This window comes from Marmota flaviventris, chromosome 6 (assembly GCF_047511675.1).
Source record: "Marmota flaviventris isolate mMarFla1 chromosome 6, mMarFla1.hap1, whole genome shotgun sequence".
In the NCBI taxonomy this organism is placed as follows: domain Eukaryota; kingdom Metazoa; phylum Chordata; class Mammalia; order Rodentia; family Sciuridae; genus Marmota; species Marmota flaviventris.
The window spans coordinates 79,615,382-79,635,009 of NC_092503.1; the positions used below are offsets into that span (position 1 = coordinate 79,615,382).

The 19,628-nt window shown below is 34.5% G+C and overlaps 1 protein-coding gene across 1 annotated transcript in view; it reads right to left on the reverse strand.

Moving 5' to 3' along the window:
* Positions 1–2,718: 2,718 nt before the first annotated feature.
* The window catches only part of Bckdhb (branched chain keto acid dehydrogenase E1 subunit beta), a 189,271-nt gene continuing 172,361 nt past the window's right edge, over positions 2,719–19,628 (reverse strand). Inside the window, exon 10 of the mRNA XM_027928393.2 lies at positions 2,719–2,867. Within this exon, the coding sequence (XP_027784194.2) occupies positions 2,727–2,867 (141 nt within the window). The 3' untranslated portion in view covers positions 2,719–2,726. The remainder of the gene's footprint in view (positions 2,868–19,628) is intronic.

Sequence of the window (19,628 nt, forward strand, 5' to 3'; positions counted from 1 at the left end):
ACCTACCCCGTGGTCTAGTCATATAATATTATTTTGTTAAATTCATTCCAGATTTCCTCCCCTTTCCCATCTCTCCACCTCTGTCACCCTCAATTTCCTTATATTCCATTGATCTTCCCCTATTATCTTTACGATATCCTATACCTCCCCACCCCTGACCCAGGTACAGTCCCACCTTCTTTCCTTTATTTTTCTCTAGCTTCCACATATGAGACAAAATATTCAACTCTTGATTTTTCTGAGTCTGGCTTATTTCACTTAGCTTGATGTTTTCCATTTCCATCCATTTACCAGCAAATGCCATAATTTCATACTTCTTTATAGCTGAGTAAAACTTTATTGTAATGTTTTTCTTTTTATCTACACAATAATATAAGAAACATGGAAAAATGTCTGCTTTGAAACATCAAAGAAAAAAACAAAACAAAACAAAAAACCTACAACCATAGCTAAAGCCAGTCAATATTATAGCAAACAGGATCAGGCTGTCTATCTCCCAGAGTATGGGAATGAGGCTCAGGGATGATCCTCCCCCACCGCAATCTGGAGATGTGGTCCTTCCACCAGTAACCTTGTTGAGAAAAGAGGGAAAAATATTCCAGAATTCTTGCCAATATCCAAACATTTTAGCCATAAAGAACTAAACCACATATAATAAAGTTGAAGCATCAGCATTTCTAGAGTAAATAGTTCATTTTAATTCAGATTTAAATAGCAAGTTAACAACCTGTAACAAAATTCCTTTTTACTAAAGGAAAAAAGAAGACAGACCCAACCTGAAGACGAATTGACTTTGCTTTATTGAATACTGTGTCACACCTGATACTTACAGATGGAATTAAGCTGAATTTATTATTATTACCATGTGGAACATTTTAAGATATTAATCAGAAATGCTCTAAATAGAAATTATCAATTCATTTCTGTTAATATAATAATTAATTTATAATTCTTTAGTCAATATCCATGATTGTTCATTTCATAAAAACTATATTCAAGAAGATATAGGTCTGAGAAAATATAAAAATTCAAAAAAATATTTCTGTGTGTAGTCATAATCTTCCCTTTTTTCTGTAAAAGAAATCAGAAACAAAAACATTCTCAGTTGTATGCACAAATACTTTAATATCCTATTTAATTTCTAGCACAGAAAAGCTATTCTTCTATCATAGTTTCAATATAGGTTTAAACTCTTTGCTTATGTCTAAAAACAAATGTGGGTGTAGTTCAATAGTGGAGCACTTGCCTGGCATGTATGAGTCCCTGGGTTTGATCCCCAGTACCACAGAAGAAGAAGAAAAGAGGAAGAGGAGGTGGGAAGGAGGAGGAGGAGGAGGAGGAGGAGGGGGATGAAGAGAATATGGAGGAGGAGGAAAATCATATTTAAAACCAGCATGTGGCTGCCACCACTACGACCTTGATTTGCCATTTGGATGGCCCATGGAAGGGAATGATATGGACAGTCAAAAGTGAGGAAGCTCTCTCATCAGTTCTAAGTGTAGCTTACTGTAGTAGCCAGCTGCTCTCCCAGGCAGCAAGAGGCATCAGAAATATAACATCTACACCTGCACTTCTGAGAGAATACTGGGATATGAGGGCTAACAGCCCAAATCTACACTTATAACAACATTCTATCAAAAGAGATGCAAAAAATATGGGGATTATAATAACAGTGCACATGATGGGCATTATGTTCTGTATTTGTACCAATGTAAAGACATCTCTCTCTGATTTTAGGTAAACTAGCTTTATAATACATATACAGAACTCAAGAATTACAACATTCTTTATCTTTAAAACGTATGGAGAATATTATTTTAGAGCCTGTTCTTCTGAAAAATTATGGTTATTCAAAATGTATTACTATTATGTTTTGGTCAACTTACAGTTTAAAATGTAAGGTATCTAATTCTATCTACTCATTTTGAAACATTTCAAAATCAGAGTGTCTGTGATAGCAACATCTATATTAAAACCCAGAAAACCTAATTTAATAATTCTTAATGTTATTTATTTCTGTTAGAATGACACTGCTGAAGGGGCTGATAAGCATGACTTCAAAAATCATTATGAATAAATATCATCTGTTATTCAAAATTTAAAAAGCATTCATTTGTCAAAAAGGATCTGAAAATAGTAGTGATAGTAGCAGTGAGTTTTTTCCTTAGTTGAAATTTCCTTTATACTCAATAAGGAGGTATTCTACTCAACAAATGTTTTCTCCAGATAATATAAGGGTGAATTTCAGAATGTTATAAATCATCATATGAATAACTAGAGCCTAAGCTAATGGTGTTTGAGGGGGCACTTCCAAATAACAGAAATTGGGGCTGGAGGTATAGCTCAGTTGGTAAAGTGCTTGGCTTGCATGCACAGGGCCCTGGGTTTGATCCCCAGCACCAAAAAATAAAAAAACAAAATAATAATAATAATAATAGAAATTATACCTATTCGTGAATATTTTAAATAGTCAGAAAAGTATACAGAAATAAAGATAAAATCTGAATAATGCTTTCTAGAAATCACATATATACATCTGCTTGACATGTTTCTATTAAATGTGAACATACTAGTAAAGATTTATTTTACAAAGTAGACATTTTGTTCTGAAAGTCGCTATTTATCAGAATGTAACACAAGGACGACTATTGATCCATGGGTAACAGTACATGAATGTCAGGGACTAACGTTAACTTTCTCACAATACAGGGCACCTACCTATGTGGTCAGTAGTTGATCATTTTCCGAAGGGCATCATAGCACTTCCATTTATCTGGGATGTAAAATGGCTCAAAAATGTGAGGAAACGGTGTGTCATACCCACACACTCTGGATATAGGAGCCTCGAGGTTCAAGAAACATTCTTCCTGCCGAGAAAAATTGAGATGGTCAACTTTAAAAATACATTGGTATTCATAAAAATAAAACATTACAACTTAAAAATAATTCATTTAAAATAAAATGACATCTAAGGATATTAAAAATATCTAAGCATACTATAATGTGGGAAAAAAAGCAGGTAACAAGTAGCATGTTGGCATGATCCCAACCTGACCTAAAATGTTTTCATATATGTACAGGCATCTTATATCTTTATACGTCTATTATCTGAGCCAAATGAAGATCACATGTGTTTCTTATGACTATAAATGTAAGGCATGACGACAGCAAAAGGTTCACAGAAGTTAACTGCAGCTTGAAATTAGTGACGATGCATATTTTCCTGTTTGCTATTTTTTTAATTTAAAAAATGAACATGTATTACTTTCATAATAAATTTCTATAACTCCACTATGCTCCAGCCAGACTAAACTTCTATCAGATTCCTGACTGTGTCCTTATCTCTCTCATGGCCAGGACTTTGCAGATGCTGCTAGTCTCTGGCCACTCACTTCCCAAGCTCACTACTCTCTGCCTGACTGACGTGTGTCTGACTCTCAGGCATTCGCTTAAAGGTCCTGGCCCTAGAAAGCCAGTCTCTATAGCACCTCCCAGTTGTGCACCATAGATGAGGAAAGGCTCCTTCTGCTTAAATTCCCACAGCACTGATCTTGGGCATGGTTCATTGCAGTGACCAAATTATCCCTCTTCCTTAGAGACCAGGAACTCCATAAAGCTAGAGATCTAGTTCAAACATGTGAAGTCCTCATTCCAGTAGAAGAGCATAGAAAATTATTTTTAGGGGTATAAAATGTTAGATAAATAAAACACTCAAATTTGAAAATAAATGAAATTTTTAAAAAGATAAACTAAAAAGAGAGACATGATTAAACTATAGAAAATAATATTAATTTTACTATTCACATCAATTACCTAAATAAAACTCTTGGTTTTGATTCATATATTTTATACACTGTCTTGATTCACAAAGGATTTGAGAAGGCCTATGTTTTCTTACATGTTTTACTATTTTTAATTTTTCATTTGAGCTGATATTTTTACATAAGGAAATCCCGACATCTGAGGCTTAATTTCTAGCCACTGTGCAGTTTTTTTTCCTGTGACAAGTGTACCAAGGCAGAAAGGACACGGAAATGGGACAGATCAGCTCCAAAGAGAAAAAATGGGACATTTACAGACCTCCCTTCAGCCCTGTTAACCACTGTGACTTACAGTATCAAACACCAAATAATTGTTGTATTTCTTAGCAACAGGGAATCTCTACGAACAACTTTAGAACTCAACACCAACTGTTGAAAGAGTCACCTGAGAGATTCCACTACTAATAATCTGGAATGAGATGACAGATTGGATGAATTGTTTCTTGAGTGTAACAAGTAACTTTAAAGGGCTTTCAATTGTCAATTTGGGATTAACAGTTTTATTTCTTTAGCTGACACAGGCTGTTTTTTCCATCTTCCTTGAATACTGCAGTGTCTGTAAACAAATTATCCATGGACACTGCAAAATACAGAAAATCAAGAGCAAAATATTTCACAAAACACCTTTGACTTTTACACCTGTTATAAAATACTATTCTTTCAAACTAGTAACTTGAAAAGCTGGCTTACCACAAAATGACCTGTCAGTGTTTATTAAAATCACTCCCTTTAAGCATAATGACTAACATCGTCAAACTAAATTTTTTTTTTTTCCAAACAGCAATGCTCCTAACTCCTCAAGAATGTGAGCATCAGTCTTTCCAAGAAGACATCTATATGTCTGCACAGGCACAGAAAAACATCTGCTGCCAGGGAATACTTGAACTATAAACAGCGGTTACTCTTTGAGGTGGGGAGCGGCAAGGAGGTGAGAGAAGACTCTACTTTGTACTTTGTATATATTTTTTGAGGCTTTATGAGACTGTTAATTCTGTAATCAAATGACACTGAGAAAGAAGAAAAAAGTAAAGTGAAGGATCCCTTTCATATGTGAATAAATATTCTATTTCATGTGTGATTTTTACAGAAGGGGTTTGCTCACTTTGGAAACAATTACCGTAAATTACATGGAATTAAATGATTATAAAATACTACTATAAGCATATAAAATATACTATAAAAATCATGGAAGATAATTCAAGGATGCATAACAAGAGACTATGAATGGGATATTTGGTTTTATAAGGATATACACTAACCAACTAGAACAGTTTGAGATTCTCTTTGCAAACCGAAATATATTAAAGAGCCTTGAATTACTTCTTCCATGGACTTTAGTAAAAGCTTCTTTTAAAGGAATTGGAAACAAGATGTTTGGGCCAATCAAGCAGCTGCACAGTTACTTCTGAATTGGTTCATATGCTAAGGATTTATGTGAGTGCATGTTAAATCTGCGCTATCGTCAAAACAGGGTGGTGTGAGTGTATGTCTACAGTTTTTTTCATACAGAAGCAGTACACACACACACACACACACACAGAGAGAGAGAGAGAGAGAGAGATAGAAGGGGGGAGAGAGAGAGACACTTGAATCCCACTGGCATGTCTGTAGATTTATGTGCAAGATTAAGCCTTCACAAAGTATCTCTATCTCTACATTATAACCACATGACACTGTAACCATAGCAGCTATTTGCCCTGAATTTTCAAGACAATCCAGATTAATCATATTCATTTGTTCCATTGGTTGCCTCACTATACTCATATTAAAAAAAAATAGATGATTTTTGATTCAGAAACTGTAAACTGCATAAAATCAGGAAGACTGGCCTAGCTCACAGGCTGCTGGGAGGAACACACATACAGTCTACAACACGGGTTGATATGGGAGTGTCAGTGTTTGGTCTTTCTCCCCAGAGACTGCGTATGTGGACTGGCCTGACCCATGTGGAACAATGACAGATGTGACAGCTAGGTTCCAAAGTGATCACAGTATAACAAGTAACCAGGAGCAACAGAAAAGAACTCAGACCAGCATCGAGAGAAACTTTCCTTCAGCTATTTGGGATCCAAAGTTTCAATCAGGATCCCGTGAGGTAGACTGAAAGCAAACCCCAAACAACCATGCTGTAACAGCTACACACATTTTATTGTGATATCTGCTTTCACCTAAATAATCAGCTGCTTAAATTAAAACAGATACTCCTTCCAAAAGACCCATGTGAAACTCTAGAAATAGTAGTCAAACTTTCCCTTTAAATATGCCTACCTACAGTTGTAAGAATTTTTTTCCAAAAATGTGAATAATAAGAATAGTGACCAGTACTTAATGGAATGCCAGGCAGGGTACTAAATGGGTTATATTTTATCTCATGCATAGTTCATTTTATAAGTAAGGAAACTGAGGTGGAAACTCTTGTCCAGGATCAATTAGCCACATACACAGCCCCCACTCAGCTCATGTTCTTAATCTTTATTCTACAAGTTTCAACTTATAGAATATTTTTGAGAAGAGCAATAGCAAGGGGACAACTGAATTAGGAATAAAAAGAAAGGTAAAATTGAAGGCAAGCCGGGATTACCAAGGTTTTGCAACAGAGTCTTGAGAGGTGCAATGGTTAATACAGCCTTAGAAGCAAGTGTCCTCCACATGTATAAGGGAGGTGGGGACTGTGACCTGTAAAGAAACTGAAAGCACAAACTTGCAGACGGTAACGTGCAAAGCCATAAACAGATGGTCACGGGTACTAAAGTGAGCTAGGAACCTCCTGGGCTATAATAAATAATTTAACTAAGCATAACTTAAATTGTTTATATATTAGCCATCTGGATTGCTAATTACTATATCCAGAAAAGGAAGCATGCAATATGAAATGATTCTGAATCATCAAAATCACAGACACAGGCAAAATAAACTACCTTTGCCTATTTTCTGAAACAATATAAATTTATCTTTTGTTGTTGGAAAACAAAATATGTGGTTGAAATCAGGGAAGACAAAGACTGTTAATTCTTTTAGCAGATAAGAGAGGTTAAATACAAATTACTAGTATTGGATCTGTTACAGTTTAAGACACATAAGGTATTATTGTAATTTTAAAAAATTAAGTATACTGTATTTATGCCTATGTTTCAATGAATGTAACTGCCATGATCTGAATGTGTCCCCAAATGTTCACATGTTGGAAATTTGGTCCCCGAATTCATATTCTGATGTTATTTGGAGGAGGAACCCTTGGGAGGTAATTAGGACTAGATGAGGTCATGAGAATGGGCCCCCATAATGGCAGTAGTGGGCTTTTAAGAAGAGGAAGAGAGACCCAAACCGGCATACTAGATCAATCTCACCATGCAATGTCCTCTGTCATGTTATTATGACAAAAAGATGCTTTTGCCATGTTGCTGGACTGCCCAGACTCCAGAGCCAAGAGCCAAACACATTTCTAATCTTTATCAATTGCTCAATCTCAGGAATCTTCTTATAGCATCAAAAAGAGACTAACATATTAACGTATTATATGTTATATTTGTATAAATACATGTATATTAGGGTTTTCATGGTATCCCTCGAGATCATTCAATATTTAACCTCATTTGCTTCTCGTACCTTAGCCATCAATTCTCCTGTCACAGTATCACAGGAGTTACATTATTGAAGTCACTTTCGGGTATTCCACAGTTTAGCTTCAGTCACTATCAGCAAATCTTTTTGTTGTTTTTATGGCAAGCTTGCATAATATAATTGACACAGCATGGAATCTTTGTATAATTATGATTGAATCCCTCTAAGCCACCATTTATAACTGCAAAAAGGAAGCACTTAAAAATCCCAATTACTTCACTTTTATTGTTTTATAACTATTTTATCTTTTTATTATAATTATTAATATATAAAAATTTATTTAAAGTTTGAAACAGGTCTTGCTGTGTTGCTGAGTCTGGCCTTGAACTTGTGATCCTCCTGCCTTTACCTTGCAAGTTACTGAGATTATAGATATGTGCCACCAAGCCTGGCTGACTTACCATTTTTTATAAATGCGAAATAATATGTGTTCTTTGTCTTTCTGTGTTCTCTAATTCCATCCATGTTGCTACAAATGACAAGATTTTATCCTTTTTATAGATGAGTAGTTTTCCATTTATAAATATACCACAATCTCTTTATTCATTCATCCCACGAGGGGCCTCTAGGTTTGATTCCATATTTTGGCTATTGTAAATAGTGCTGCAATAAATATGGGTTCAACAACTATCTTTGGGGTATAAATATTTCATCTCCTTTGGCTATATACCCATTAATGGAATTGACAAATCATATGGTAGTTCTATTTTTAGTCTTTTGAGGAAAAACCAGACTATTTTCCACAATGGCTATATTAAATTATATTCTTATAAGAGTATATAAGAGTTCCCCTCTCTCTGCATTCTTGCCAGCATTTGTTATTTCTTGTCTTTTTATGGATAGCAATTCTAACTGGAGTGCAATACTATCTCACTGTGGTGTTTCACCTGCATTTGTCTGATGATAATGAATTGCACATTTTTTTTTAGGTATTCGTTGGACATTTGTATGTCTTCTTTTGAGAAGTGTCTATAGTGTCTTCTTGTCTATTTGCTGTTTTAGATTGTGTGGTACCTGGTTTCATGCCTGATATGCCATAGTGCTCAATGATTGCTAGTTTGTTTGCCTCTTAAGATTTTCCAAGGTTAAGGAATCCTTGTTCATAATAAACATAAGGCATTTGAAATGGTAAAACAAATCACCACTGAAGACAAGATTTAGTAACACAAAACTGTTAAACCCGAGATGTAGCACAATACCAGCACAGCTACCACCTACTGAATACTTACTAAGCCCTATAAAGTCTAAGAAAATACCAAGAATCATAAGTACTGTATGAAGGTGGAGAACACTGGGTGGGACAGACACAAGGCAAGGCAGGGTCCAGTGCTGCCCCCTGGTGGGGAGCTGGGAGCCTGGCTACTAATCACTAGTTCTGGGAGTGGAATAATGGATTAAATATGACTAGCTAGGGAAGTCAAGAACTCTGGAGATGGTTAAAATAATTCTTCCCCGCAAAGAATATATTTTCCACACAGTGATATGATAGAAAAGTGACATGTCAACCAGATTACAAAAGGTTATGAGTGGAAAAAAAGTCCAATATATAAAAGATGTAAACTAGGCACACACTTAAAAAAAATAGAGTCAAGAATAAAGACCATACAATATCATTTGGTAGGTTTTTAAAGAAATAATTTGCTCTTTATTTATTTTGTAGTTCCGGTAATTTTAGCACAGATTTCTTTCCAAGAACAGCTTTGGAATGATTTTTCGCTCAGTTCTTCTAATGACAGAAAGTTGGATACAGCCGATTGTGTAAGACTACATACTATCTTGAGTTGGAAAGATGTAAGACAAAATTCAAAGTGAGATAAAAAATATGAAGGTCTTTCCTATATAGATGAAATAGGCTGATAAAATTACTTTCTTTTCCTGAAAACCTGTTAACTGATTTTTCTAAGCATTTAATGAAAGTCAGAAAAGCAGGACAGTGTAATGAGAAACACATCACAAATTAAAATATGTGTATGTTATCTGCAGGATTATCTGATAAATCAGCATCTTATATTTCTAAGGAAAAATACCCCCTCACAATTTAATTTCAAAGCAAAAACCCAGAAAAGTGATTTTTAAGTTTCCTTCCAAACAAAAAGATTCAGCTTATATTGGGTAATCATTATATCACTGTATCAATTTGAACTATGAGATTATATTTTACATCTTGGAAGGGAGTGCATTAAGCTATAAATGTCATAAACCCTGCACCATACAGATTATAGACTCACTATTTCTTCTCTAGGAATAATATTAAGAAGTATTTTTAAATTACTTGTAAATGTGCTTTCTAAACCTAAATATTAATATAATTTAGTTTCTATTATTGAATTAATAAAACACCAGAGATTTCACTTCTAATTGCAATTAGTTGTCTAGAGATCAGAATTAGCAGTGCAAGAGTTAAACTAAAAATATAAGAAAAACTAAACTACTATTCCTAAATGACATATATTTCATAACTATAAAGTCCATGAACTTAGAAACTTACATTTAGTTTTAGTTATGTAAGGTTAGACATCACCCAGCTTCCAAATATTATCACAGAATATTTGTTTTAAATCTGCCATGAAAACTTGCCCATAGTCAAAACATGAGTTTTAGCAAATGAGAAAAAATGATTCTAGTCTCTTGAATCACACTTTCTCAGCAAATGAGTCACAGAAACCTGAGAAGGCAGTATGCCAGAAATTCCAAATTAATTTCATTACTGAATTAAATAAATACAACATTACTAATGTAAGATATTATTTTCATTTAAGCTAATGCTTTAAAAGTATGTATTAAAGCATGCATTAAAATTTTTAAACAGAGCTTTATGGGTGTGTATTAACTATGCACCAATGTTCCATATGAACGCATCTATAAAATTAATTCTTTGAAAAGCAATCCTTAAACACCCCAAACTAACATAATGCTCCCCTAAATGTTAAAGGTGTGCTTGTTTTATTTTTCTAATACTGCACAAATAAGATGCACACAACAAACACTAATTGATACCAGGTCTTTCACTTTTAAAACAACTGAACCAATATAACTAAATAAAAGAGTATATGAATAATATAATTTTATATAGATTTGTATAAAACCTAAAATATTATTGTGAACTATTATTGTGAACTATTTCAGCAAAGCTTCTATGTGTTAAATCCAAATTTTGACTAAATAAAAATCTGAATCTCTATTACTTAACTTCACCAAAACATCATCAACATCTGCTGACTTTCTAAAAAATCCATTTCATCCTCTTTTATGCAAATTACTGGTAATTTGGTATATTTTTTCCCTAAAATTTTTTAAACAAGTTAAAGAATAGAATTGAATTCTACATTCATATTTTTATCTAAATTTGGATTCAATTTTTTAAATGGAAGCTGATTTTCTGAAGTTAAAAAAAAAAAATGTTATTTCTGATCTAAACAGGTCTCCCTGGATGTACTCAAGCTACCTAAAACAAAGCAGGAGAATAATATTAAAACATGCATAGTAATGCTACCTGATTCAAACTCAATAGTCACATCAGAATATAAACATGTGTTAATATAAAACCATCTATGAATCTTGATGTATTACCTGTACAAACCAAAGCAGTACAACTTTTAAAATCAAATTTTAATATTAATTCAATATTTTGTGTATTAATCTAGAGATTACTGTAACAGCTATCTAATAAAAACTGCTACTATTTCTCAAAACTATACTTTTCTAAATTTTGCTATTTTAAAAAACAATTAATGAAATCAAGGAAGTGAAAATTAACTTATAACTTTAAATAAATTCACTCAAAAAAACGAACTCATTTCAATTTTCTTAAAATCTACAGTAGTAATCACAAAGTAAAAACTGGAACCTTATCTAAATCACTTTGTTTTGGTTTTCGAGGTAAAACCTGTAAACATTTGGTTCTGCTTTCTCACTTTCCCCCATACAGTCTTGAGCTATGACTCTAGTCACCTACCATTTCCACCTGAAGGGCAGGAAAAAAAAAAAAAAAAAAGAGAGGGCTAAAAATTAATTTATTCATTAACTGTTCCTGCAACACACTGTTTGCTGCAAATAGTCTCTAAAGATGTCCTGAGGCTTTAAAAGTTCAAAGTCTAAAGTATAATTTCTTTTGAGATACACATTGTGTGCAAGTTTTGACATTGAAAATGCACTGGGCTACAATGCTTTTGTTAAAATACTTTAAATTCAAGAAAGGGGAAAAAAAGGCAATGTTCTCAAATTTCCAGACGCTGAAGCTTCTCAAATTTTATAGTTCAAATTCTTCCTATAGAAGAAAGCATCGACAGCAACGACAGCAAGGACGTTTCAAAGTGGAATTTCCTTAGAATGTGGATGCATAATGATAAACATAAGGGACTTGCAGCACTGGGTCACCTCATGAACAAATCGCTCTCTGTAAGGTAGGATTTCTGGTGTGCCTGGCACCAGGAAATTTTAAATACTCCTGAAAAGTGACTTTTGATGATCTTGCAAAGCATTCAATTTTTCTGCTTGTTTTTCCACAAAATTCTTCTTGTAGCAGTCTACCACCACCAAATGGTGTCGAGAAGGCAGAAATCAATCCTGCCTAACGCGAACTGACGATTCCTTTGTCTTGTGACAGAGAAAACATATTGTTTTTTAGAATTTAGGGGACTGAAACTACATTAAAAAGATTTCTGTTAAAATTTGTCACTGTCCCAACTTTGCAACCTGTTTTTAAGTTTCAACACTAATTATAAACTGAAACTACTAAAAAAGAGTGATTGCTCTCTAAATGGTACCATCTTCTAAAAAGTTAGAGCTGGATTAAAAAAAAAATGGCTAAACTATTTTCTATTTTACAAATTATACTCTCAGAAAAACAATAAGGTTTCTTCTTAAGGGCTTTTTCCTTCTCTTTAAACATGTTAAATTTCTACATTGTCTATTACTTTTAAAAGAACATCAAAACAACTTGCTAAAATAAAAAAAGGCAAGAAAAAGGAAAAAACGATGTCCATTTTACTTCACCTGTAAATGCCAAAAGAGATGTGCCAGTGTTTTTTTGCTGATTTGAAGACTAAAAAAAAAACTAATCCTGGGTGCCATAGCAACATGACCTTTAAAATTTGGTTTCACTGAATAAATAAATCAGACCAAGTTATTTTTCAGTAGTTTAATTCTGGTCACTAGATTACTGTAGTTTTATTAATAAAGCATAGCAAAAATAAATGTTAAATGTTCTCACTAATAATTAGGGGGATGTGGTAAAACTTGACCCCCACTGTTAATTGTTAATTGACTTTTACTAACATGGTAAGTTAGTAAGCCTATTCATTAAAACAAGTCTAGCAATTGTAATTATTGTTAGAATCTAATGAAAATAAACTACAGGATCTAAAATATATTTTCCTTTCTACTGTATTTACATATGTTTCTGCCTTTAAAAATTGGTTGATATTTTTTACAAAGCAGCTTTTCAGGTTGAATATCTACGGATTTTCATACACACATTTTTATATTAGTATTGCAACAATCAGGGGACTTTTCAGAACTGGGAGGAAAATAAATATGCCTCAGTTTTTATTCTCATAATTGGATAAGTGGAATGCTGATAAGACGAACCCTGGGCTGGGGATGTGGCTCAAGCGGTAGTGCGCTTGCCTGGCACGAGTGCGGCCCGGGTTTGATCCTCACCACCACATACAAAAAAACCAAAGATGTTATGTCTGCCGATAACTAAAAAATAAATATTGAAATTCTCACTCTCTCTCACTCTCTCTTTAAAAAAAAAAGATGAAGCCAATTCTGCACATATTCTCACAAAGTCTATGTTGCTTGCTCAGTGCATATTTCTAAATAAATGTGTTAACCCATAGATCTACTAACAAAGCATTGGTTAGTGATTAGAATCTGGTTCTGGATACTTTTTGTAGTTAAATGTAAAAATATAAAATTAGAAATGCAAAAAGGTACTTCTAATCAAATAAATTGTGATGAGCTAAAATTTGGGGTTATAAAAGGGTAATATTCACATAAGTTTATTTAGATGGATCAGAGTATTTACTCAATATTTTTTATCTACTTACTTGGGGCTAAACCACATATTCAGTCAGATTCCTCCATGAAGAATTAGAGATTAAGACACCTAACAGGAATTTACATTTATCATACACCAAAATTAACGATGTAAGCCAGTACATTGGGACACATACAACCAATCCTTTTGTACTCAATACATCCTGGTGAATAATCAGAGAAACAACATGGAAAACTGTAGAAAAAGAAATGCACATATATGAGGTTTTTTTTTTTTTTAAAAAAAAGGAATAAATATATGAACACGTGCAACAAAAGATCCAGACATTTAGTTACCAGACTTAATGGTATTGTTATTTAATAATAAAGTCTTAAAACTATAGAGATAGTCTCATCTGATCCTTTCAAAAACTCTGTGGTAGTCTCAAGCAAGAAACTGAGACTGGGAGAGGTGAAATGAGGTGACCAAGGTCATCAAGTGTACTCCATTTGTGGCTATTTGTTCTAGTGTGCCTGGTTAATCTCAGATGCACTGAAAAAGATGTGATTTACAAGTGTTCAAAAGTCCTGCTTGGATACAGGACTTTTAGCCCCAAGTAAGTAGATAAAAAGTATTGAGTATATGCTCTGATCCATCTAAATAAGCTTATTGTGAATATTACCCTTTTATAACCCCAAATTTTAGCTCATCACAATTTATTTAATTAGAAGTACCTTTTGGCATTTCTAATATCCAAATTTTATATTTAGTGCTACCATTGCACCTGTGAAAGAGAAACTGATGGAATTATCAGCTTATTTATGTCAAGTCCAACCACAATCTTTTTTAACTTTTATAAGAATGTTATAGTTGAGTGCCTTTTGAGGGAAGAGGGTCCATTGGATGGAGAATAGGCTTGGATGTACAGGTTGTGTTGGGGTTTTTAAGATACCAAGAAGATGAGCAAATAAGAAATGTGTACATGAGGAGAATTTATTTATAGTTAATTGCTAGCAGCTTGAATGCAGAGCGTGAGCCGCCACTTGGGTTCTAAAGCTGATTTTGAATTCTCAGGAAAAATTGGACATTCACAGTAGGCTGCAAGTTTAAAGTTTTTTCTACTACAAGTTTTTAAAAAAATCACTTAAGTGCTTCATTAAGAAATAACACTTGCTTCCCTTCAATTATTTCCTTATCTATGACACAATCAACTAATTTGATTAAAATGTAGCATTGTGATAGACTGTAAACTATGTTTATTTAAAATATTTAAATAGTTTACAAGTTTTATCCTAGCTTTAATTTAAATTGGAATATGAAATATAATCTTCCCCTCATGGCACACATTTTATAGCTATTCTCTGTGATTAACTCATTTAGTAAACTCTAATACTATACAACAAAATTTCTAAAGTATTTAAGTGTCTTTTGAGAATAAAATTAAATTCCCTTTTCACAATTAAAACAACAGACAACATCATAAGCCATTGCAATTAAGTTAATCTTATATTAAAATGTAAAAATGAGTACAGTATGGGGTCTCACTGTCTCAGACCACACTCACCAGCTTCAATTAGTGGTTACTGGCACAGCCCCATAGCTGCGGACTCTCATTAGAGGTGAAAAGCTAGTTGCCACAGACAAGTGCCATCAAGTGGACATGGCCACACACAGATAGATCCATCTGTCCCTGTGCATAGGATCTGGGATAAGCATTTCAGCCATCTCTGGGAAAGTATCTCATTTAAAAGCCCATTGAGATATATATATATCTGTTTACAATGCATTAGAATTTCACCATTTTCAATTCCCAGACCCCCAAATAAGCATGCTTACATTTGACATAACAAATCACCAACCCACAAGGATTTTCCTTAGGTTTCCTCAAATGCTAATTATGTAGCAAATCTAATTAAGTGCATATGATTCACTTCAGCAGTAGGTACTTCAGTTACTTCAGAACTGCCAAAAGGGATCTGAAGTGTCTATTCTCCCTCCAAAACAATCATGCTGCGCGCCAAACTGATAACCATTAAACACAGCTGCAGAGCAAATGTACGGCCTTGGTCCTGTAAATACAGTGTTCACACATCAATCTACGCTTCAAGCAATTTCAGATTCAGAACTACCGACTGCAGGTTTGCATTACTGTTATATGAGTATTACAGATGAGTACTAAGTCATCTGCTTCACCCAGCATAGCTCGAGCAGATTTCTCTACACCATGAGAGTTCCCGCTACTTAAGAACACATTGAAACTCTGCAAACCGCAAATATTGATAAATACATCAGGTCAACATACTGAATCAGTTTGTTTTCAAGCTCTATAGTTCACATGAATACGAGTAAGGGTCATTTTGTGTGTTCAAGAACACATTTATGTTTAACTTCATTCCTTAAGAAAATTATATATATTGTCATTTGTAAATACTTTTAATTATAGAACGTGAGAGTACAAACCAACCTAGGGTAATTCTGAGCTGCAGAAATTAAACTCCTTACTTCAGTAACTCATATGATTTCCATAGAAGAAAATCTTTTTTCAGGGGGGCTCTCCAGACGGTGTGGGTTACCGGATGCTTAAGGCCATGACCGAATTCCCTCCTGACACTCAGGTCGCTATGGCAACTGCCTTTCCCCTATCAATACGCAAGAGCTACAATACTTGTATTTTGAAAAACCTATTTCCTTTTCTGTGGCGAAAACCATATGACCTAATTTCAGGACTGAAAAATATCTCTTTTGGTGCAAAACAAACAATATCTTTGCTGACTGAATTATTGCTCTAGAATTCAGCTTTATAAATAAATGCAAAAATAGTGAGCCAGCCATTGTACTCCAGTTTCAAAACAAGGCAGAATTTCTGACATGAGTAGTCAAAGGATGTTACAGCCGTATTGGGTTATGTGCTTAGGTCCAGGCAGAAGAAAAACGGGTCTTTAGAGAGACAGTAACTTATCAGAAACAAAACTGGCAACAGGAAAACAACATATGCTTCCACACAGCTTTTGGAGTTTCTTAAAAGAAGCAGACATTTCAATAGTTATATTTCCTATCTATGGTTGTTTTTAGATATATAGTTATTACTGTGCAGGGCAATATATAAATTGACATTTCCAAATTAAATATAATTATTTTTTGTATCCACTTGCTCAAGTATCCACAGCTAAATCTCTAAGTGGTATCTTACTTGGAGTGTGCAAAATCAGGTTTGCAAATCACAAACTGATTTCAAAGCCCTTTGTTTTAAAGGAACAATGTCTGAACTGGAATAACCTTTTTTTTCCCTAAACACATGATGAATGTACAACTTTAATAATTTCTGTTTATACTTATATTCTGTTTCACCTTGGGACATTAATGAGAGTAGTCACTAATGATACAGCCAAAATAAAGAGGAAGGAAGGAAGGAAGGAAGGAAGGAAGGAAGGAAGGAAGGAAGGAAGGAAGGAAGGAAGGAAGGGAGGAAAAATTTAGTGGCACAGAAAGTGGGGTTTAAAGATTTTTACTCCATAGCAATTGCTAAACACCTCTGACTCCTCCACCAGATGCCACACTGTTGCAACTGTCATCCTGTAACTTCCTGAGTTAAAAGTTTTTCCTAGCTTTCCAAAGTTTATTGAATATCTATCCCTGTTTAAGCCCAGTACAATGACAACATATACATGCTGATCTTCACTTTTTTTTTTTTTTTAACGGACTTTACATAAGCCTCTCCTTCTCAAATTCTCTCTTGTTTTCTTATTATGTTGACACAGTCTACCTTTCAAATTCAGCTCCACTCCCCTTTTTCAAGAAGTGGAACTTAGTGCTGATCTTTTAAAATATATTTGTTTTTTCAATCATTGTTAATCAAATATAAGTGCTACTATGTCCCTATCCTCATAGAATTTTTTGTTGCAGTGGGGGAAACATGTTTGAGGGGTGTTAGGAAGGAAGAAAGGAGAGGTGTGTGATAGAAAACCAGGAGCTCTGAGTCATAGTATGTGGGAATAGGGCTTTCTATATAGGTGTTGTTTGAGAAGGAGAAGGAAGAACCATCTCTGCAAAGAACACAGGAGAATCATTATTGCCAGCCCACACAACATGTGCAAAGGCACAGAGGCAGGAGGGAGACTTGAGAGATCCCAAGGATGGAAAGAAGGCCTGTGGGAGTGCAGCACGGGAAGAAGGGAGGAGAAATGCCCCCCTCCCCACCACCCAAGGAGGTATGGTGGGACAGTTGGGGGAGAGAAGGGAACAAGCAGATAGCTGACAGCCAACAGACTATCCCTGGCAGGAAGAGAGTGACAGGTGCTTTGATGCTTTATGTATCTACATTTTATACTATACACAAAAGTATCTGGGTGCTTTACAAGATTGTCAGGGTTCACGTATAGGAAATCCAGAAATATCACTAGAGATGAATAATACAGTTGCTGATAATTTTGAGACACAATATAGTGATGAATGAGATTAGTAAGTCAAAGCACACAATGGAAATGAACAGATCATATGTTTTTGTAATTTGAGGAACATTACTTTACTCAGAAAAAAACAAAATAGGATCCACCCTAAAATGCCCACTTCTAAAAAAGTTAAGAAAATGAAAATACAGGATTTTAGAAGTGAAAGCACTTACTATAGTTTGTGGCTAACTGGAAGCCTTGCTTGGCTTGTATTCAAATATGTTTTCTCGTCTACAAATCTAATGTATTTCTTTCCATAGCCAATGACTTAATGATAGTATCAATTTCCTGTTCACTCATACTCCTGGTTTCCTCTCCTTGTTTCTTATCTTTCTCAGTTCTTTTTTAATGATCATATGTTGTAAAGAAAAAGGCTCAATATTAAGGAACCTAGCAACATGCACAAGGATCCTGTTTTATAAATGGTGACTATAGTCCCTTGGCAAGAAGGAAGGATTTACTGTAGACAGAAACAGATTTTCAAATGCTTTATCTAGGGGCAGTAGAGGAAAACCTTTCTCCCTCCTTGACATCCTCTGTGTTCTCAGTCACCACGCTGGTTACAATACAGCAAATTCTGAGCCGGGGCCATGGTAATTTTACCACATAGAAACTCGAGGGGACTGCAAGGTAGTCTAAAAGTGAGAGGAAAATATAACTAGAGAGTTTTCTATGTGCTCAATTATACAAAAGAATGTGTTTGTTCTTCCTTAGCTTTTATTTTTATTTTGATTTGTAAAATTTCTGGCTGAAAATTCTAATTTTTGGTATCTAGATGTGTCCTGGATTCTTAAAAAAATTTAATTATAACTATCTTTTCACACTGTGAAAAAAATAGTCCCTTTGTGAAAAAGAATGAAAAAAAAAAAAAACTTGACTTCTTTGGGTTTAGGGCTAATACTGTACTAGGAAGTAGAAGACTTGAGTCCTTGTCTTGCATCTGTTATCAACCAGGTAAGTGACAAGACAGTGTGGCTTCCCCTTACACTCAATCATCCACCTGCCAGCGCACACTGATCAGCAGGATGATAAAGGAAACCCAACTCCAGCGGCTGAAAGAGAAAGCCCTTCCCTAAGTCCTTCAAGGGAGTTATCCCAGCATACAAGGTCTGGCCCACAGCAGGCCTTGAGTAAGAAAGGGTTTATCTGAAAAACTCGAGCTTTCACTCATCTTCTCATCTCTCAGGCTAGGAGAAGGCAAGGACTTAGGATTTCTAGCCCTTCAATACCAACACCAGAAGCCAAGATATTTTGTGCTTTCAGCCCTGAATTCTTGACAAAACTTAGACTCAGAAGCTTGTCAGATGACTCTTTTAGCACTAAAATGTCATTAAAAAAAAAAAAGAAGAAGAAGAAAGAAAGTATGGATTGTTAGCTAAATTTTCATAGTAATCAGATCACAAAATACACGAAAGCTAGTCATATTTGTGAAAATAATCTTACCACCATATGCAAGAGGGGTGAGGAAAGACATCCTCAGAGAGTAATGTCACTTCTTTTAAAGGAATTACAGAGAAAGTGGAGAAAACCCTATTTCTTTTCTAAGAAAAACCCAATAAACTTGACAAATCTTGCAAAGTGAAATTCAAGAGATAATTTCCAAGAGTTAAAAAAGGCAGGCTCTACTTCTCCATGGGAAGATCAGAATCCCCAGGAAATGGTATGATGTCACAGATTTAGTTAACACCCACATGACACACTAAGAGTAAATATTTGCAAACCATAAATCTGACAAAGGTCTTACCACACAATATG